Below are 22,720 nucleotides of genomic sequence, written 5' to 3'. Positions count from 1 at the left end.
CTATTGTGCAAGGCAATGTTTTGTTCGTGGTTTCTATTCCTCACATGAGAAGGAGCTTCAAGGTATGTTTTTCTGGTCCAAAAGTAAGTGGTAGTACTGGTAAAAATTGTTCATGTCCTTTTACAAAGATGATAACAGCCACAAGATGGTTGCTACTAGAAATGACCGTGTAGCTTTCCATGTGGCAGGGGAATTCTTACATCATCCATGCATAGCCAGTTGAACTCAGCTGGCTTACTTTGGCTGCATTCCAGAAAAGGCACTAGATTATTAGTGATTTGCTTTGATGTTTAAGTCATCAGCTGCTTGATGGTAGCTTCTGTGTTCCAAAATGAACAGAGGATAACTTCATAGAATGTGTCTACATGACTGAAATATATATGAATAAATGTTCTTTTAAATACTAGTACTTGCTTCAGTATTTCATTGTATCGATTTATCTCTCCGTGAGATATGTGTAATATTTTTAGGATATTGTAACAAGACACAGATCCTAGTGAAGATCTCAGCAAGAACTAGCACAGTGTCCCATGTAAAAGGATTGAAGATAGTTGATTCTCCAGAATGCGCACATAAAGTTATAAGCACAATTACAAACTCAGGAAACTGAGATTTGAAATAAAGGCACTGACGTCATCAACTCTCAATTTACTAAAACAGCACACTGGTTTGGTTTTTCATATGAGTTGTACGACTAAAATCTAATAGAAAAAGTCATAGTCAAATATGAGAGTAGGGTGGAGAGCGTAGATCTGAGAGCTCAACTCTGCTAGCCATGTAGCAGAGTTGCACTTCCAAGTTGGACTGTCTATGCAGAAAGTGAGCAAGAAGCCTTGGTGCTGGGAATAACCTGAACAGACAATGAGCAGATGCACACCAGGGAACTTGTAGGGATGCAGAGATACCAGTGGCAAAGGGGGCTGGAAGTGTGCTGGAAAGCTTGGGGTTGCATTAGTGACAGAAGATGGCAGTTGATGTTTAAAATTGCAATGTGTGGTGGGGGGAGGACATATGGAGGGATGCTGAGGATGACTGGGGGAAGAAGATGGTGGGAGAACATTCCCATAGGTATTTTAGGTCACATTTTTATTTTGCACTATTTTTACCTAAAGCCAGCTAAGTTTCTTACAGGGAGCATCAGGGGAAGAAGAGAGAATGATACAATCACCAAGGCTGGAAAAGACCTCCAAGATCATCCAGTCCAACCACCCACCTACCACCAATGTTTCCCCACTAAATCATGTCCCTTAGTACAGCATCTAAACTTTTCTTGAACACATCCAGAGTCAGTGATTCCACCATCTCCCTGGGCAGCCCATTCTGTTGCCTGACCATCTTTTGGAGGATAAGTTTTCCCTAATGTCCATTCTTAATCTCCCCTGGTGCAACATGAGGCCATTCCCTCTTGTCCTGCCACTAGTTATGCGGGAGAAGAGGGCAACCACATCCTCCTTTCAGACAGTTATAGAGAGCAGTAAGATCTTCCTTGAGCCTCCTCTTCTCCAGACTAAACAATCCCAACTCCCTCAGCTGCTCCCCAAAAGACCTGTGCTCCAGACCCCTCACCAGCTTCATTGCCTTTCTCTGGATACACTCCAGCGCCTTGATATCTTTCTTGTAGCAAGGAGCCTAAAACTGAACACAGTACTCAAGGTGTGGCCTCACCAGAGCTGAGTACAGGGGGAAAATCACCTCCCTGTTCCTGCTGGCCACCCTATTTCTGATACAAGCCAGGATGCATTGGCCTTCTTGGCCAACTGAGCACACTGTTGCCTCATGTTTAGCCGAGTATTGGCCATTGCCTGCAAGTCCCTTTCTTCCACACAATCTTCCAGCTACTCTCCCCCAAGCCTGTAGCATTGCCTGGGTTGCCTGTGTTGACCAAAGTGCAGGATCCAGCACTTGATCTTGTTGAACTTCATCCCATTGGCCTCAGCCCAGCAATCCAGCCTGTCCAGATCTTTCTAAGGGCCTTATATCCCCAGGCAGATCGACGCTTCCAGCCAGCTTGGTGTCATCTGCAAACCTACGGAAGGTAGTGCCCTCCTCCAGGTCATCAATAAAGATACTGAACAGAACAGGCTCCAATACCAACCCCTAGGAAACACCAGTTGTATTTAAATCCGTTCACCATCACTCTCTGGGTATGGCCATCCAGCCAGTTCTTCACCCAGCAAAGTGTGTACCAGGCCACGGGCTGCCAGCTTCTCCAGAATACTGTGGGAAACAGCATTGAAGGCTTTGCTGAAGTCAAGGCAGACTAGATCAACAGCCTTTTCCTCATCCATCAGCCAGGTAGCTCAGTCATAGAAGATGAGGTTGGTCCATAACCTTTCCAGGCATTGAGATCAGGCTGATGGGCCTGTGTTCGTTCATCAGAAAAAAATAGGATACAGGGAAAAGTCAGTATTATTGCAGTGGAAAATAGAAGCACATAGGACTACTGGGATGGAAAGAGGATAACTGCAGTTCTGAAGAAAGTTGGAATACCCTGGCAACGGATGGAACAGAATGTTACACAGAATATGCATGTAAGGGATGTTGCCTTATTTTGTCAGCTGGAGCTGACAGTGATGGTTCGTCCACTGATTCCTAACAAATTACTACACTTTCACAAATCCAGCATGAATTCAATGCTTGAATATGTACAATAAGCAGTGGTATTAAAATTTTGAGTTTCTTCTCTTTTTTTGTTCTCTTTCCCTAAAGTAATCTAGTCATCATGACTGGGAAGAAAAGTTTGTATCTGATGCATTAATAAGCAGACAAATAGGCATAATGGAGTTCAATAGCATGCTCATACTGAGATCTTTTTCTCTAGAACAATTATCACCATCGTTCTAGCAGAGAGGAGAGCAGCAAAGGGTAAGCCAGTAGGGGTGAAAGAAAGTCCTGTGCTCCTGAAGATCAGAAGTGCTATCCTCATCACTACTGTAGGAGCTATTTGTACAACGCAGAAAAATAGAAGGCTCTTCAAGCTGTAGACTACCTTTCTGAAGTTGCGATACAAGTTGTAGAGGAAAGGGCACACATCTGTAAAATGGGCACAGATTTATAAAATTAGAGTGAAAATATCTAGAAGGTTCTGTCTGTATATACATAAATAAATTTTCCAATGTTTATTTTTCAATTAGTGCTTAGCTGTAACTCTTGTTGACAAAGTCCCTCATTCACCAAAACACTTTTTCAATTTCACGTTGGTCTTTATTATTAACTGACGGTGCCATAACTGACCTAAATGCTAGAGTTTAAGAGGTGAGAGTATTCTGAGTTATGTATGTGGAGGTATTTCACGTGTGACATGATGTTTTTCACACTAGGAGGAGTCAGATTTTCTTGACACTAATGCACACTGTCAGAATGACTACCATTGCAGTGATGAGTGTGAGCTGATACATTTTGCCATTACAGTGGAGTGTCTTCAGCTCACACTTAAAGGAGAGATAAAGTAAGAAAACTATCTCCATCCATACAGAAAATTTGAGATTTATGAGTTCTTGCAGTATACTGCTAAAAGCCACAGCTCTTTGGGACGTGCAATACCACAGACACTATGTGATTCCTTCTGCTTCTATGAAACAGATGTTTATTTTATTAAAAGCATCTATCTCTGTTCGTTGCTATTGATCCTCTCACTGAAATGAGTCATTAACATTTTGTTATTATGAATAGAATGTCTCTTTTCTGTTACTCCTATGTAAAGCTTCCATGCTATAAAAGATGTTGTTTCATGATACTAACAAAAATCTTCAGACGTATTTCAGTATATTAAAATTTGAATTAAAAGAGAGAAAAAGTAAGATAGTGGGTTTTTTTTCCCTAATTTTGAACACAGGCAGCTGTGCTAATTCATAATGGCAGAAGCATTCTCTTCCCACCGATCACTGTGTGAACCCTTTGTTGGTTTTGGCTTAATTCCTTCAACAGCCTCTAGAGTTGGAGTTAAATATTCTTCTCTGTCCTCTAAGGATCCATAGGCTACCCTAGCAAGGTAAATGCAGAGCAGTGGGAAAAAAATAGATTGATTGAGATTCATGTCCATGCTCTGAAATAAAAAAAGAGAGCAAAGTGGGAAAATGTGAATTCTTGTAACACTGGGGCACAGCATTCTGGATACCACTTCCAGAGAGGCAAGAGAGTGAAAGGGAAATTCCTAAGTATTTCAAAAGACTTTTAAAGTATTTAAATAATATGTGAGAAGAGAAATGTAGGAATAAAGAAGACAGTACTTTTTCTTAGCTCTCAAGGGAGTTGTCTTATTTCAAATTTTACAAGAGTAGCTACAATGATCCAACTATAGAGATACAACTCACATTGTAGGAGTAGTTAAATCCACGACATTTCAGCCAAGAGCAATAGTATTTGGGATTTAGATTTAGTTTAATTTTAAAATTATATTATTTTTACCTGAAATGTAATATGCTGTCAGTGTAATTTACATTTTCATTCATTGTTCTCACTTGTCTTATTTGATGCTGCACATTACCTATTATATTATGCCTGTAATATTCCTGTAGTGTAAGTGAACAGTAAAAAAGTAGAAAGTTCTGCAAGTCCAAGGTATTCAAAAGCTTCCATTATATGTCTAATGTTTAACAAAAGCTTCTCATATAACGTGTTTGCCATCTTTACATGAAGCAGATAATTGGCAGTAGAACATGCTAAAAAATGAATGAATAAGTCTTCAGCAACTACTTGATATCTACAATAAAGCTGCTCTTAGTAGCTAATTCATTTTTGACTGTCTAGAACTTCACAGATATCCCTTTGCTACAGCTAGAAACTTGTTTGGCCTTTGGTACAGAGAAAGACCTAATGTCCTCCAGTACAAAATCTCTCGTGATTTAATCACAGTTATCACAGTAATCACAGCAGCTAATGGCACCCCACTGATTGCTTTCAACAAAAAGTTTATCTACAACAGTTTGTTAATTAGAATCACATCAAACCAATTCTGATTTGAAGAGTGTAGTAAATGCCAGCTGAAATGTTAACATCCCCGACCAATTTGAAACTGTTCACAAAACAGAGGTTACCAGCATTCTGGAGAAGCTTGCAGAATTGATTGGGCATATATTTCTCATTCATCTCCGGGCAAAGGCTGTCCACTCAGATATCTTTATGATACTACTACAGTCCTTGAAAAAATGCTTTTTACTCAAAGGAAAAAAAAAAAGTTACATAATATGTGATAAAACATTTAAGTCTGAGGGCCAATAGAAGAAGAGCTGGTGAGCAAGTAGCTCATGGAAAAGCAGGTAAGAAATAGATATCCGTTCAGATCTCATTATTTTTTAAGCCAATCTTTATTGATGATGATTTATAAGTCTTTTTAATCATAAAAAAAAAATAAAAAAAAAAATGTCGTAGTTGTGCATTTAGGACTGTGTTCAAGAATGTCAGGGAGGTTGTATGGTCTAGTTCATTTTTCTAAGAAATATGTAATGAATTAAAGTTAAATGAACAATTTTCATGAAAAAACTGACAGATTTTCTCTGTACAGTTAATTGACTTTGTATTTTAAGACAGGTTTACATTGATGCTTTCCCTCTATTTTAAGCATTTAAAGGTCCTTTCTCAACTACATTGACAAATGCCACATTGTACTCTGAAATCACATTGAATTTAGCCAGAGAACTTCAGAAAATGTTTATGTACGCACACCTAGATTTTCGCACACCAGATGACTGAATTCTTCTCATTTCTCTAGAGAGAAGTACAAAAGGAATAGATTTATTAGAGAGTTTACACGCAGTATTGTGAAATCAATAGCAGAGCATAGTCTACCCTCTAGTGTAGGAGAACAATATTAAAGTTCTGAGTAAAATGCTCAGCATCAAAACAGCAAGAAAATAGCCTCATTTGGCAAAGGCATTATCCATTTCCCAGACTTTTAATGACTTATCTGAGAACAAAGTAATCCACTCTGAGAAAAATTGTCATAATACATACATTTATAGGCAACTATAGTTCGCCTGGAGAAGGAGTTCCATGCAATTGCTGTTAAATGTCTTTTAGCTCACTTAACATCCAGAGTATGAAGTATCAAAATGTATACATGGTATTTTATAAGCTTTCCTTATAACAAAGTATGTTAAATTTAATTATTCAATTTGCTTACAGATTCGTTACTGGGCTGCTCATGATAAAGAAGCAGCTGCACAAAGGGTACAAGTAAGCAATCAAGAGTATTCGACCAAACTGGAAAACTTGAAGCCTAATACACGCTACCACATAGATGTGTCTGCCTTCAATAGTGCAGGCTATGGACCTCCCAGTAGAACCGTTGACATTATTACCAGGAAAGCACGTAAGTAAATTGAGCATTAGGTTATTTATAATGTTCTGTACGTCGTTATTGCATGTTGTATCACATCTATCATTTCTTCAAGCTTGGCTCCTCATTTATGTATCAGACCTTCTCCCTTTATGTAGTATTGATTCTCTGTACAAAAAATTCGACTAGTTTTACACTTACAGATTAATTAAGGGTGGAAAGGACACAGAAGCCCCTACATCCTTCTCAAAGCAAGGCCAGCTGCAAGCTCAGACCAGGATGCACAGGGCTGGGTCTTGTGGGGATGAAGACCCTCCCTGCGAACCCTGTTCTACAGCCTAACTTTTTCCTAGCATCTGGTCTGTGCCTCTTGTAGTCAAATGTGTGTCTTTTGTCACTCATCCCTCCTGCCATGCACCACTTTAGAGAACCTGGCTCAATCTTATTGATAAATGAAGACAGGCTGCTCGTAATTTGCTCCAAAGAAAGCAACTTCTTCTTGAGAATGAACAAGCCTGTCTCTCTCACCTTCCTATCAAAGGGCAGGTACTCCAGCTCCCTACAAGGTCAGTGGCCCTGTGTTAAGCTCACTGCACATTATCGGTGTCTTTCTTTTACTGGGGGACCCAAAGCAGGACATGATATTCCAGGTCTCTCTGAACATTCTTAGCAGTGTTCAATTAAGAAGTATATCTTGTGTATTTATAACACACTTCTGTGCACTAAAAATGTGTACAACCAGTTTGAGGATTTCTGTCAGTAAATACTGTACTGGGCAACTTGGATCTGCAGGGTTGTGCTGAATAATAATATATTTTATACATTTACAGTGTGAAATACGATTAACAGCTTCTGCAGCGGGGTTCTCTGATTGAGTTAAATGCTTTAGAATTGCCTTTAAATGGTTAAATATTAAATATTAAATTTCAATGAATAAATATGACTTAAGCCACATTTCAGGGAGGTTCTGAACATATTTGCATGCCAGCAAACACACATGGTCAGCAGCATAGTGAAGGGTAATTTTGGCCACTTCCATTCTGACAGAAGGACAAACCCACAAAGCAGGCACTGCACAAGCCATACAAAATTGCCTGGGCAAAGCTGCAGCACTTAGTTCAAAGAAGAAAACTGCATAGCTATATGAAGATCAGATATAATTTCCCTTTTTACGTTTCTGCATATCCATGAAAGTTTCACTGAAGGTTTGTGAAGTAAGTCTCAGTTCTTTGCACATTAATGCATATGTTGCTTTTCAGCTCCAAGCCAACGTCCAAGAATCATCAGTTCTGTAAGATCTGGTTCAAGGTACATCATCACCTGGGATCATGTGAAGGCAATGTCAAATGAGTCTGCAGTTGAAGGATACAAAGTATGACCTGTGAAAACAATTTTTATCTATGCATATTCTACATGAGCTGCATTTTTAAACAGGAATGCATTTTAGTACCTAAGTGAGCTTTAACATAATTGCATGCTCAAGATGAAGGTGTCAGGCTCAGAGATCTCAAACATCTAGTAAACACAGGGCAGAGCTGATGGGCTTAGTCAATATGATGAGAAAATAGTGTGGGTAGTCACCCATATTATGGTAATGTTTAGATCTGCTCTGACTGTAGCAACCCGATATCCAGTATGATTAAATGATAAATTTAGACTATAGGCTAAACAATATTTCAAAAAACTTCTTTAATAGTTTCTCCCTTTACCAGCTGCATTGCTCCAGCTTTCTCTCCTAACTCCATGGGAGCTACAGTTGCAGAACTGAACTCAAGTTCTTGCAGTTAAAGAACACAAGTTCTTTACAGTCAGGGAAAAGGGAAGTAAACTATCACCTAGCCTATGAGAGCAAGTGTGTATACTAACCACAGAGTGTACAAAAAGCTTCAAAAATAATTTTGTGTTTAAGTTTGCTGCTTGCTTGGTGGTAGGAAAATCAGTATTAATTTCCACACATACAATTTTTCCTTGAGGAGTTGAATTAATTCCTGGGAATTGGTGTAAATATTTTCCAGAGATAATTCTAGAGAAAGTGGAGATCTTTTCTAAAGGTCCCACAAGACATACACTGTCATATTTGCAATAGTTTAACAGCACTGAAATTTAATATTGAAATTAATAATTGTTTAATTTATGAAAATGGTAATCAATTTTATGTTAAAAAACCTAACTGAGAAGTGAAATTTTTATTTGGTGCTCTTTGACACCCTCCATTCCTGTCCTCCATCATTCAGACACTTATTCTGAATGTAGAAAATTGAAAGTATTTTTCAAAAGGTGGTGTAAATTATATGACAGAGAAAGGAATGAAGAAATGTCTTTTCTAGATTCACCCTAGATAAAAAGGTAAAAGATGGTACTAAAAGATGTACTAAAAGATGCAGCTAAGTTCTGAGATATATACACACATAAACCCAATACCTTTTAATTCACTCATTGTACATATATGTTTTTGTGGAAATGTGGCATTTTAATAAAAATGTTTGCTCTGGCTTTCCTAGGTGCTTTATAGACCAGATGGACAACATGAAGGCAAGTTGTTTTCAACTGGAAAACACACAATAGAGGTCCCAGTCCCCAGTGATGGTGAATATGTTGTTGAGGTCCGAGCACACAGTGAAGGAGGAGATGGAGAAGTAGCTCAAATTAAAATTTCAGGTGAGCAGAACTTCTTCCTTCCTTCCAATACTCCTTGGAAATCTTGGAGTAAGCACTTTCTTCTTGTGTACTATCCAGAGATGTCCACTACGTTCATGCTCAAAACTGGAGAGGTAGCTAGCTCTTCAGAAGTGACTGCACTGATAATTATGGTTTATCTTAAGTTTTCCTGAAGACTGATAATGCACACAAGACACTTCAGTAGTGTCCCAACTCAGTCCAGGAAGCACTGTCAATCTTCCAGATATCACTGCTTCTACAGGTGCCTTCAGTTATGCTGCCACTTTCTATAGTTTACTGCAAGCATAACTACACATGCATAATACATGTGCATGCCTAGGGCTCAAGAAGTCAACTTCCAATAATCCTGTAGTTCCTAGTATCTGGTATCTCTGCATCTCATTCCACTGTTAACTGTCACAACAAGGAGAAAGACAACTGAGAAAAGAGTGGTCCACAGTGGTCCACAAACCAATTGCTAGAAGAGTTCCACTTCTCAAGGTAGAGGAGAAGCTGTACCGCATACAGATTAAAAAGAAATGAGAGATGCAAAACGTCCGACTTCAGAGTGGTTTGGATGATTGATAAAGAGGGTGGCCAGGCTGATTCATCTTATATTCACTATTGACTCTAAATACAAGGTCAGACATGATCTGTACATCTCTTGCCTACCAGTTTTGCAGTTTAAGTAGTGTCTTAGCACACTTTGTGTAAAGCAGAAAATATAATGATATTTGATAATATATTGATATTTGATAATAATATTTGATAATAATGATAATTGATATAATGATATCAAGGACTCAGACAGTGTTTTCGCACAATTATAATTTAAACATGTGCTGTATTATTTTATTTTTTTTCTTTAATTAAAAAATGAACTTTGTGGATAGTATTGTTTAAACACAACAATATTGTTGTCACACCATCAATGCAATCATTATTGTGTCTTTTAAAAAAGCAACATCTCTGCTATCTTGTGAGTGTACTTCAAGAAAATCTGCCAATTCTGAAAAGAATGGATCTCTGACTTGCTGCTTTTCAGTAATATATACAGTTTAAATCACCTAATGTGAACTCGTGGATATCACTAGTCTCGTTCGGATGAAGCATCTACTCCAGTCTTGGTAAAATGGAATCTAGAGATGGAGAATCATGGGAGTTGGTTCCAGTCATTAATCACCTTCGCTGATGACAACTTTTTGCCCTAGTTTTATCTGGTTTTGAGATCCACCCGTTGCTTTCTTTTATAGCTTCTGTCTAGACCAAAAAATCTTATTATATCTGTTATTCCCCTTGATTACGATACGTATATAAAAGGTCTGCTCTGAAAGTAATGACTCCTATTATGTTGGCTCACAAAGTTAGAGGCAGAGGTGGTGGTATGGCAGTAGAGGCTGAACCTTCCCACCAATATTCATTACATGTTGTTGCGGTGCGACAGATGGCAGCAGAGGGACAGTCTGACACAATGGCAAATTAAGCAAAGTTGTGTCACTGAATTCCCCCATGCAGAAAAAATGGCATTCCTTGACATTCATCAACACTTGCTGAATGTTTCTGGAGACCAACCAGTAGTTGTGAACACAATGAAGCAATGAGTGGTGCATTTCAGCAGTGGTGACAGCAATGGTGGGTCACTTCTGCTGGTACAGACTTTTAGGAGCTCAGTATGCCAGCTCTTGTTCATCGCTGATGAAAATGCCTGGGTAATGGAAATGACTATGTTGAAAAAGAGTGTTTTGTATGTGAGAATTTGCAATGTCAAATAGCATTACTGTGCTTTTTATATCTCATGGAAATAAGTAGGAGGCAGCACTTTTGGATCAACCTATACATATCAATCAAGTAACTGATCAGATGCTAAATGGAATCGGTGCCTTGACTTTCTCGGTGATAGCCTTTTCTTCAGGTCTTAAAGAATTTTGACAGCTCTTCGTTTCTTTGACTTCTGAGAATTCCCTCAGGACTATAAATGCTACAACTGTATGTACTGCTGTCTGAGGAGGTGCTCCCTACATTTACTACTCCCAGCATTATTTATGAAAGGCTTTCATTAGTCGTTTATTTCACTGCACTGGACTATAAAATGGTGTTCAGATTGTTTTCCAACTCCACCCTTAAATCCTTCCCAGAGTCCTAGCTTTCCAGGATATACAGTGTCCCTTCCTGATTTGTGTAGCATTTCCTTAATGTGTAATTTTATATAAGGTTGTGATTATGCACAGTTGGTTTGAATGACCTTAAGTTCCCATGCTATCTGGGATGATGATTTTTCTTGGAAACCTGAAAAGGAGGTTAGGTTTCCTAGAAACAAATGTTTTGGTGGTCAGCTGGCCAGAATGGAACTTATATGTTTAGAGTGATGTAAACAACAGAGAAAGCAAAGCATAAAGCATCTTACGTAATTTAGAGCAGACCGTTGCCTTTAGGCATCTGATTCCAGAATTTTCAAACTACATTAATTTCTTGTGTAAGAGTGGGGAGAATTAAGCAGCAAGCGCAGGGACTGAATATAGCCTGGATGCTGACCAGGATTGAACGCATCCTAAGCAAACTGAAAGGATGCACGGAAGAGAGAGGAGTGTCTAAAAAACCTGTGTTTCTTCCAAATTTATGTCTTCCTGCTATTCATTGGGTATCAAATCCAAAGTAATCTACCTTATTTGACCAAGTTAGGTAACTATATTTCCATTATAAACAGTTTTCATCTAGGGTGTGATTCAGATATTTAAACATTCAACAGCTTAAGCAATGCTTCTGGCATTTGACGTGCCCTAGATTAGCAGAGACGTCCATGTAATGCTGGCAGGTATGACAGGTTTTACAGGAGACCTTACGTCTTCTGGATCAGCAACTGGAGGCCAGGCAGGACCTTAGAAGCACCATTTGCCCAGTATTTCAGGCATCTGAATTGCACTTTTTTGCAAACCAAAATCATTTCCTTGATTTGTGTGGTTGAAATTTCTGTGCTAGGAGGCTACAGCATAGTCAGTGTGTTGTAGATGTGCAGTTCTAAGCTCTTTCTGAATTGTGTACAAGAACATCTAGCTCAGGAGCCCTAGATAGCCCTGAGATCTTATGTATGAAATCTACAGTACATTTTAACAAGCAGAAGTTATATTTGAAAGTCAAATATAAAAGAAACTAGAACTGCGTGTTATTTCTAGCTTCTTATTTAAGGCACAAACCTTGTTTTTCTCTTTCTTACTAAAAAGCTAGGCATAGGCTGACAAAGGAGACAAAACATCCTAAAGCACCTTTGCCCACTTATATCCAGTCACCTTCCTAAGGATGCACTATTTTAGCTGAGCACGATGTAAAGGAAATTTAGCAAGTAGCCATCACACACACATTTCTGCTCTGTGAGCATCTTGAAATGTGAGTTCTTTTCATAAAATCATTCACTGCATATATGCTGAGCTGCGTTTTGGCGTATTGCTACAATCTGTAGACTAGTTGTGAACCACTGTATTTTACTGAGCAGTGCCTGTCATACAGTTAGAGTTTGCAGATACTTTTCAAGCCCATTATAATAAATACATGAGCCATGCAGTTGAAAAATAATTCTTGAAGTACCACAACTATTTGATGATTGGCACTACTTGTATGGCCAAATAAAGCTGTTCCAACGGCTAACGTAGGCTTATCTATTTTCTCTGAAATACATTAAAGGCTGAAAATTGTGGTTTTTTGTCTCTTTTTTGCTTTATGGATTGCAATGCTTTGTCATAATACTAGTCTTAATGTAATCAAAGCAATCTTGCAATAAGTCAGAACTAAAACCATGGGATACTCAGTACTTCTCTCACTTCACTTATGTAACTGCATTGGCCTCAGTGCAGATAATTTATGCCAGAGAAAAGAAAAATAGAAGCAAGCTCTCAAATCTTAACATTGCATCCATGAGGAAGGAGAGTAACTTCATGTTTAAGAAAATACTGTGAAAAAAAAACGAAGATAACACCTTCGTTTATAACCTTCAAATTTAAAACAAGGTTAATATCCCATTTTAAGTAGTGACATAGACAAAGAATAACTTACATACTGCATATTCTTACAGCAAGAAAACAAAATTAAACTAAATTATAGCTTTGCTTTCACTGCTTACATATAAATATATATGTGCATATGTGTATTTATGAGTTCTATTTGCCAAGGCCATGTTTTATGATCCTGAAGAAATATTTACTTTGAAGTAAGTAGTTTTTTCAAAGCAAAATGGAAAACTTTTACCTATAGGAACTCACAAACATTTTAATTATTTTATCTTTTTTTTTTTTAATTATGATTTAAAGGGGATATTAATGTATGCTGCACACATTAGTGTCAAACAAATCAGGTGGTCATTCAGTTTTTATGTATTACAATCAAGCTCTCTTGATCATAATTTGAAAATGTCTGTCTGTTGCAAAGTTGGTTGCAGTCATAGGAAAAATAACAGGAGAAAGCAGGTAAAAATCATAAGGCATGCTTATGAAAAGAGGCCCCTGACTGGCTGTATGTTACATGGCAGTCTCTGTTACTGTAGTTGGATTTCTGATGATAAAGTTCTAAAGATAAGAAAAAGATACTCAATAAAAATACGGAAAAACTATCAAGAAATTCAAGGAAGGGGTGAAATCTGCAAGTGAAGCAAGGATCTTCATCTAGACTAAAGGTAGTTAGTAAAGTAATCATTCACAGTAGGGAAAAACTAAACTCGAAAAACATTCACTTTTCTTCATAGTATGTGGATGGAGGTACTCAGTAAAAGCAGGCAGCAAGTTGAAAGCTATCCAAATAATACTCTTCTACATGGCACAGAATTAAACTGTGGAACTTCCAGTGCCAGGAGACTGAACAGGACAGAGTTATAAATACAGACCTCATCTGTCACTGCTTTGTTTAAATTAATGCCCTATATCCAGACCTTGACTCAAGAACTACTGAATGACAGATGTGGGGAAGAATATGAGACCAAAACTGTACTCTGCAGGCAATGAATTTTTCTTTCCATTTCATCTGTTACAGACCACTGTTGGAGTCAGTGTCCTGAATGAGGCGAAGGCTTGGGTATCGCTCATTAAATCTGACCCTGTGCTTCCAGCTTTAGGAAAGTGTACTACAAAATGCTTGAATAATATTTAGTTGATAGACAAAGGATTATTCTTTTCAAATCCTCACATACTCTCCTTACTGTTCTCAGTAGCTTGGATGTTATCCACCAATCAATGACTGACTTCTAAGATGTTTAAGTAGACAAAGAAAAATAAATTGTGGCTCACTATTCAGTTAAAAATACCTTTTTGAAAAAGTTGGCAACTTTTTGATAGACACTGTTTCAATAGGACCATCAATTCAACAATGAAGCAAAATGCTTGATAGTATATTCACTTCAACATTAGAGGAAGATGGAAGAAATCTGAATGTTCATTATGTATTTTAACTCTCACTTCTTTAAATGTAGAAACACAATAAATAGAACACTGCAGAAAAAATCACGTAGCCCATAGACTGAATGCTAAGAAGCATGTTTTGGATTAATAGAGTAATTCCTTTGATGCATAATGATTTAATTTAACACAAATGCATATTCTAATTTCACCTCTTGGTAGGACATTTAACTACTGAACTATATGCAGCATTTTTAATTGCTTTGAGAAATCAAAGGAAGGCAAGTGATCTTTAGAGTGGTTTAAAGTAATATTTGAAGGGCTCATCTCATTATTTTTTCCCCTTAATAATCTAGACAGGATTTCAAAGGTGATCACAGGGATGAAGGAATGAAGAAGGGAATAGTTTCTAGCTGTGACAATTCTTGCACGTTTTAATTTTTAGTAGTAGCAATAGAAGTTCATTATTCAAATTATTTTTAAGTTCAGTGGTTAACAAATTATCTCAGGGGTGCCATGAAGTGGTGGCATGCTCATAACTCTCAGTTGTATGCACCTAACCTAACCAAACTACTTTTCTTCTCATTTAGTGAGGAGAGTGATTCAGAGCTCCTAGATTAGACATCTGCTGTATCATACTTTTGCATGAAACCTCTCTCTTACTTGTAACTGAACATAAACCAGTGACTCTCTGAGAAAAGCCATTGGTGATTTTCTGTTTACTTTAGTTACTGCAGGTATAAAGCACAGATAAAAGCACTTATTTGCTAAGTTAGAATTATCTTTAATGACAGTGACCATATGGGAAATACTGGTGTATGTTTGCCTTCTTTCTGTAGATCTATTAATAGTACATCTTATTACATACTAAAATGCTCCGTGCCATTTTCAGGATACTTCAAGGATTAAAATGTCAGAATGTTCTTGCTTTTAAATGTTAATGCCATATATTGTACTTTCACCGTATTCTAAAGCCTTTTCGTAGAAGCAATAGATGGAGAGGTGAAGATAGATTTGTCCTATAAATAAGGTTTGTGAGAGTGATACCAAGGTACTTGTTTGTCTTCTGTTCCTGTACAACAGTTATATTCAGCCAGTGGGGAAGGGAAGGAGGAATATTAATGCTGTCGAAGTAGGAAATTTCAAACGAATCTTTCATATCTATTCAAATGAGTTGTTCAGAGTATCAAATTTGGTGCTTGTGGCTTTTTTCTATAGCGTCACTGAAGTAAGAACTTTATCATTTGAGAAATTCTGAAAGAAGGCCAGTCACAATTTTTTTTCTCAATCAGCATGAAAATTTGATTGACCTGTGAACTTTTGGTTCTTTGATTTTAGAGACTGGATTCATCACAGAAGTTTGAATCTAAGAAACATTAGTCTTAACATATATGTTCTTTTTTTTCCTTTTCAAATCTGTGCTTTTTGGTCTTTAAATGATGCACACTGAGAAGAAATAGCTGTGACTGTATATTTTATTTTTCTCACGGTATGTAATGTTCTTCCAGTATGCATTCCAAAAACTGAATCAGAAAAAGACAATGTAGAACCACAGTGAGTCTCTTAAGACAGATATCAGAAGACATGAAGTCTAGGGCATCCCGTGTTGTACTGTGTGACAAGCCAGTGACCAGTCGGAAGAACCAGAAAAGTGGCTGTAAATTCTTCTCTAGGTTATGATTAAACTTTCTTTTCTAGCCTCCCTTTTTTTTTTCCTGAAAAATTAGGCCGAGTCAATGAGACTGCCAGAGAAAACAGTTGACTTCCTCTGAGAAGTTATCAACCATAATTTCTGAGGCCATGAAAAATATATCAGTGCGGAACATTCACAGCCAAGTGTTTTGCCATACCGGGCAATCTCTGTAATCACAGATGAGATTTTCTACATGGATGACCTACTAAAACTTGCTCCAAGCTCCTCCTGCTGCTTCAGCGGGCAATTTCCAGCAGTGAACACCTCTTCTTAACAGAAAACATGATTCAGCCTTGCTTGGTCTGGCAGTAGTGCTTGAGCTTCTTGTAAGCCAGTTTGTCAGGTGTGATTGCTCACAAGTGAAGAGAGAGCAGATGCTGAAAGGTATAACAAGCCTTTGCCTGAATCTCACAAAATGGTAAAAAGTACAAATCTGGGTCACAGACAGACCTCCACGGATTGCTCTTGCTCTTATTTGTTGAGCATATCACTTTAAAAGTACATTTTAAAAATACTGTGTGTGGTCTTCTAATTAACTATCCATGCAAGATAATCTGTAAAGGGGAAGAAGATTCTGAGAAATAATTCACATTTATTGACATTTAATAATAGTCTGCCAACTGAATATTATCTCATTTTCCTCAGAGTCTAAGGCATCTTGTCATTTTGGCAGTGCACGTCTCCAGCGGGGCCAGAGTCAATAGAAAGGTAGCCCATGCAGCTTCCAGCAAGCCAGGTGCTGTTGCCAGAACAAAACAAAAAGCTTGTTTGGCTCTGTTACGGATTCTTAAGTAGGAGAAGACAAACTAATAGTGGGTGAATAAACCACTCAGACCATCAGTAGTCCTTTGAACATGTTTTTAATGCTGTCTCTTTTGTTCTTGTAATAGGTTTAAAAGTGTTCTAAAGCAACGCAGTAAACATTAGCACAGCACTAAGCACAGGGAAATGCACAGGCAGCGTTATTGCCATCACATGTCTACTGTGCTGCAAAACTGTACTTCACAGAATTACTCTATGGAGCCTTTCTTGAAATGTTTATGGCATAGACAAGAAAAAAAAATTTCCTCATACCTATACAGAAGTAATCCTAGACAATGGAAATTTGGAACTATGACTGAGCAGTGTTGTCACCGATGCAAGATAAACATATTTTAATTAGTTCAATTATTTTCCATTTACCATGAATAGGAATAGCAAAATTGAAACCATGTCTGCCGATATTTCCCATTTCTTCTTAGTAGCAGTAGCCCTTCTTGAAGATGCTATTTCCAGCTGAGACAAGTAATATTTCTTTTCAGAAACCAGTTCACAGAATGACAAATCAACTCTTATTTTATGCTGTGTAGTTTAACCTAAAAAAAATTTATTTCCTCCCTTCCCACTTTTCTGTTCTGCCTGGGTAAATATGCACTCAAAACAGATATTGATGGAGCCTAGGGGATGCTAAAGAAACTAACAAACAGTATTCAGAGAATCTGAGGAGGCAAAAATACTTTTTCCAAAAATAATTTTTCCAGTTGGCTCAGTTATTTCCCACAGAAGTGAACATGCTTAGTTGCAAACAAGGAGATAGAAAATTTGAGAAGGCTTTGCATTTACCTTTCATAAAGTAAAAAGGAGAAATATAGAAACAGGTAGCCCTGATGGACATTGCTTCATGGGCACTGGACCAAAAGGAGCATATTGTTTCCAGGAAAGTAGATAGGAGTTCTGTCAAGAAAAAAAAAATCCATTTTTTGAAAATAGGTGCAAAGGCACATACATTTATTAAATAACAAGAGTAAAACTTTGTTCTGCTATAAACTTAAATTGATTATTATTCATATAAAATCTCAATTCTGATAAGGAAATATTCTGTTTTCCTTACTCACTTGTAATAAATTTATGACAGGTTTTGTCAGGAAAATGTGTTGCATCTACTGTATCATTCAGATGGTCAGTCTGCGTCTACCTGAGTGGTTTGTACAGCACAGTAGAGGGTGGATGAGTAGAAAAAAACAGTTGACAATGAGGATCCAGCTCCACAACGTATGCTGAGGCCAGGTTTTGCTTTGCATGCTGTCTCTTCTGTTCCTGCACAGTGTGTCTAAGTCAGCTCCACAGTGCAAAATAAAGCCCAATAAGTGGGTCAGCTGAGATACTTCAGATCACACTCCTCAAACTAGAACATTCAAGTAGATATTCCCCGCAATGTTCAGTTCCCAGGAACTAAGAAAACTGATGTAATTTAATACAGATTAATTCTTCAACAATATTTCTTGATAACAAAAGCAAAGAAGGAGTTTTGCTACAACAGGATCAGTTCATGATCAGCCAAGGAACAGCTTGACATTTGTGTATGTTGGCAGAGCAAATGCTTTCTCACTGAGAAAGAGAAGTTATTTACATATGACAGTTTCACAGATGATCAGGAACTAATTTCCTGTTTCGCAGACCTGATGAAAGTAAGATTTCTAAATTGTCTTCTACATTTTTTTTGTAATCAATATGGAAAGGATACTAATGTTGGGAAAAGGTCCAGAAATGTCTTGTCTTAAAGATAGGTAACACTTAAAGAAAATTATGACATGTTTTTAATAACAAGTCATTGCAGAGTTTTGGGAAATACGCAGAAGTCTGAATTGTTTCAACTTCTTTCATTTGGACCTTAAATTAATTTCATTACTTTTGAGTATAATTGGAAAACATGTTGCACAGTGTTCAATATGCTGAAGATTTGGAATCTCCATTCAGAAATATAAAAAAATTTACTCTCGACTCATGATTGAATTGGCAACAAAGAATATAAAGTACAAATAGAAAGCTGTGGATTAGTAGGACTTTACCAGGAGTTCCTGTAGTAGGTAAAGTTCTTGCTGGACGCAAACCTGTCCAGCAATTGTGCCCTTCATTTACTCGGGTAAGCAGCTGTTCGTGAGATAGCTATTCCAGAAGGCTGCTGAGAAAAGAAGGAAGGAAAAAGTTATGATAATTTCATGCATCAAATGCAAATTGTATTCAATAAGGCATATGTTTCTGTGGATAGTTTAGTCATTGGCTTAAAAATAGCAACTATAGGAACTCTACAGCAGACAGTAGTAAAGCTTTCATGTGAATATAGCAAGAAACAAGATTTCATGGCTTCTTTTGTTTGGGGATGTTGGGAAAAAAAAGAATTTATGGTGTGTTTATTTGAAGGAAATGAGGAATCTTGATCTGATGTCCACAGATAATGGGTTGGAGTGGTAATTAGGTGATGTGACAGTGATTTCATTTTGGCCTCTACTTTCATGACTGTATCTTGCAATGGCATGTGTGCTGGATACATAAGATGCTGACTGGGAGAACAGAATAAATGTTGTAGCACTGAGGAGAGAATGAAGCTTTATATTGCTAAATTGTTCATGCCTGGCTAGACTTCAAGAGGAGTTTAATAACCCTTCTGTTTTCATTTAAATCCACATGTTTATCTCTTCACATTCTGTAAGTCTTTATCTGGCATTTCTCTAGTTTTTGAGAGGTTGTTAAAACTGGCAGATCACAACTGCAGTACTCTATTGCACAGAATTAACTGTGATCGTTACTCGGGCACAATGTGCACTGATTTCTGTTTATGAGCTTCTGGAGAATACAGGCCATCATGCAGTGGTGAATGGTAATTCAAGTAAAATATGTTCCTGGCACGTGGGTCGGTAGTATAACACAAAAAAATATATGAAAACAGGAGATGAATTTAACGTGGATTTATGCTCACAATGTTCCGCTAGTCTGATGCATTGTAAGGAATGGCTGTAATGGGACAAGATTTATTATTGCTTTCTCTTTGTAGAATAGTTTCATGCAGATAGAAATTTCCTTTTATTTTCTCATCATTTTTTCCTCATGTTTTCTTTAATCAGCAGCATTCAAAATATGTCTTTAGTTGTGTCTTTACAACTGCATTTTCCTACTCTGACAAAGGCAGAATATGTTCTTGTGGATATTCTTAAGCATATAATATAGAATTTGTTTTCTAAGGCCATTAACTCATTCATTAAAAGCTACTACTTTGATATTTGAGGATAAAGACTACACAAAAAGAATGATGTGCCTCACAAATCACTAAGAAGTATAGATAAATATGCTCCTATACTTTTCACAATTGTCAGAATATATACTTGTTATGTATGAGAATATATCTGAACATACATTTGTATACATCTTAAGTGTAAATCTCCTCCATTTATGGGGACTTCGAAGCAACCTTTCAATATTTTCCTTAATTTTATCTTATACTGTGCTGTACAGAAAGGAACCCCACCGTGCTAAGGGAAAGGGGAAAAGTCGGAGCAGAGAAGAGTTTTGAGGGGGTCAGAAGTAAGAGAAAGCAGCAGATGGAGTTTAATATGGGGGACAGAGAAGAGAGTGGAGCAGCACAAACGCCTTCATTTGAGAGAGGAGCGGAGCCGAGAGGAATGGGGTGAGAGACTTACAAAGAGGGAGCAGAATAAGAGGAACATGGCTGAAGTTGAAAAGAAGTTATATGGGGAAAGACCTGAAATTCTGATTTTGTGGCAGATGCTGTGGACTTTGTCCCTGGATGGACAGCAGAGAAACCAGGATGATGTGAAAATGCTTGCTTCCTCCTCCTGTGACAGAAGCAGGAAGGGAAATAGTTGGCTCCATCTCAGAGGCAGTTTTCTGACAAATCTCTGATGGGATCTGTGTAGAACTACCCCCATGAGTCAGGAGACACTGCCTTTTAGATCTGCCTTTCTAATAGCACTCAAAATTCACTGCTTAAGGCCTCTTGTAAACAAGCCAAGCCTTCTGTTTGCGAGTAGCTCATGGTCCTGTTTCTGTTAAATGAGTTGCTGTATGACAAGCTATAGGAACATCTTCCTTCCATTCCTGGGATGGAGAGGACACACATTTGATTTTGGCTAAAGGTGTTTTTAGACCCAACTTGCTCCAGTGATACACATGTATTATATATATATATGGTGGAACATAATTCTTCCCACTATGACAACATTCAGGAATGAGTTGGAAGTACTGCAATAAGCGAGTTGAAGGAAAGAAGAAGAAGCACTTTAGCTTGAGATATGCTCTCAACTGGCTTTCCAAAGAACTGCCTGAATTTGGACGGAGGGCTATTTGAAGTTGAAGGAGAAAAGAAGATAGTGCTCTGAACATGGAGAACTACAGCTGAAGTCTCCATTAAATGACTGAAAAGAGGAAAAACCCTGCCTAGTACAAAGATTAAGATTGCATGTGATGATTCTTAGAAGACTTCTTCATGGAGCAAAGCTTGTGTCCTGGAATTGCGAATAGTACATGTTTAGTGCATCATAGTCACTGATGAAAAAGAAGCCAAACCCATACTGTGTTGAGACATATCATGAAAACACCATCAAATAAACAAACAAACAAACAAACAAACATTCCTGCAATTATGTATGTGGGAACCACAAACAATTGAAAAATACAGCTTTTGTATATCCACAATTAACTAATGAACTGGTGAGCTCTGCAGTTGTCTGATTTGTACTCAGGCTGCTGACTTCGTGAAAAAAGTTTTTTGTTATCAGTCAGTTTCATTTCTGTCTAGTTTCCTTACTTTCTCATTATGATTGTGGGTAGGAAATACTGGAAGAAATAAATGCTTGAAGGTAACCTACCAGAATTTATTTGGTCAAATTCTCACTTTAAATCATCATGGTTTTTTTTACACTCACTATCATATTTTGATGACTTTTAATTAGTAAAGCCCTTTATTAACAGAATATTCGAGAACAAAAGATACAGAAACTTCTTAGACTGACGCATAAAGCCTGCAGATCTGTCTTTCTAGAAAGATCCTTGTGACTTGCACAGACACAGATGTGTAAATGCCACACTGCTAGAAGCCAGCCATCTGGACTTTGTAATCAAGCAGGTAAACAAATGGACCAGGCTCTTCGACATCTCTCAGATTATTGCTGATCATAATAACATTAACTTTTCCAAAGGTGTCTCTTTGCTTCATCACATTTCAAAGACTCCATTAATTTTGTTTTCACATGCTTAAATATTTATTTTGACCTTTTGCCTCCTGCTATAACCTCCTGGCTTGTTGGACCATCCAAATCAAAATACACTGATGTGTTCTGAATGGCCTTGCTGCTTGTATAAACACGCTGCATAAACAACTCTTGCAGAACAAAAGACCAAGTCCTCTGCTGTGCTGTAGAAAGTCTCTTTGTCCGTTTCAGATTATCCATACAGGTAGGAGCTGTGTTGAGATATGCCAGCTGGTTTTCCAGTCTTCTTACCCTGCATTCTTGCTGACATCCAGCTTTGTTTCCCTACTCTGAGTAATGCTAAAGAAAAATCAACATCACGTTGTTCTCTGTTCACTGTGCAGGTGCCACTGCTGGAGTGCCGACTCTGCTTCTGGGCCTGGTGCTGCCGGCCCTCGCTGTCCTTGCCTACTCGGGATTCTGAATGTAGCTGGATTTACCTTGTCCTCACCTGAACACAAGGGACTCCCTTTGAAGAGGAGGACTGCAACTCTTGATTCCTGTGGCACCATCCTAAGCCAAATAAATTACACTTTAAAATAAATTACCCTACCGATTTCCTATGGACTTTAAAAGGACTGAGGCATCCAGGAACTCCTTCATTAAGTAAATCAACTTTTGAAAGGATAAGAAATATTTTTAACTTGTTCCAATATGCCTTATAAAAACACTTATGCTGATCTGTGACAGTTGC

At 37.8% G+C, this 22,720-nt stretch overlaps 1 protein-coding gene across 2 annotated transcripts in view; it reads left to right on the top strand.

Moving 5' to 3' along the window:
* CNTN1 (contactin 1) overlaps positions 1–22,450 on the top strand; it is a gene marked incomplete at both ends in the record, with an annotated part of 85,484 nt that extends 63,034 nt beyond the window's left edge. For both annotated transcript variants that reach the window (XM_079549502.1, XM_079549501.1), the window contains 4 exons: positions 6,124–6,310; positions 7,537–7,649; positions 8,779–8,935; positions 22,371–22,450. In XM_079549502.1, the coding sequence (XP_079405628.1) occupies positions 6,124–6,310; positions 7,537–7,649; positions 8,779–8,935; positions 22,371–22,450 (537 nt within the window). The remainder of the gene's footprint in view (positions 1–6,123; positions 6,311–7,536; positions 7,650–8,778; positions 8,936–22,370) is intronic.
* Positions 22,451–22,720: the final 270 nt, after the last annotated feature.

This window comes from Tetrao urogallus (assembly GCF_951394365.1).
Source record: "Tetrao urogallus genome assembly, chromosome: 1".
Lineage (NCBI taxonomy): Eukaryota > Metazoa > Chordata > Aves > Galliformes > Phasianidae > Tetrao > Tetrao urogallus.
This window is presented reverse-complemented; position numbering and strand designations above follow the sequence as displayed.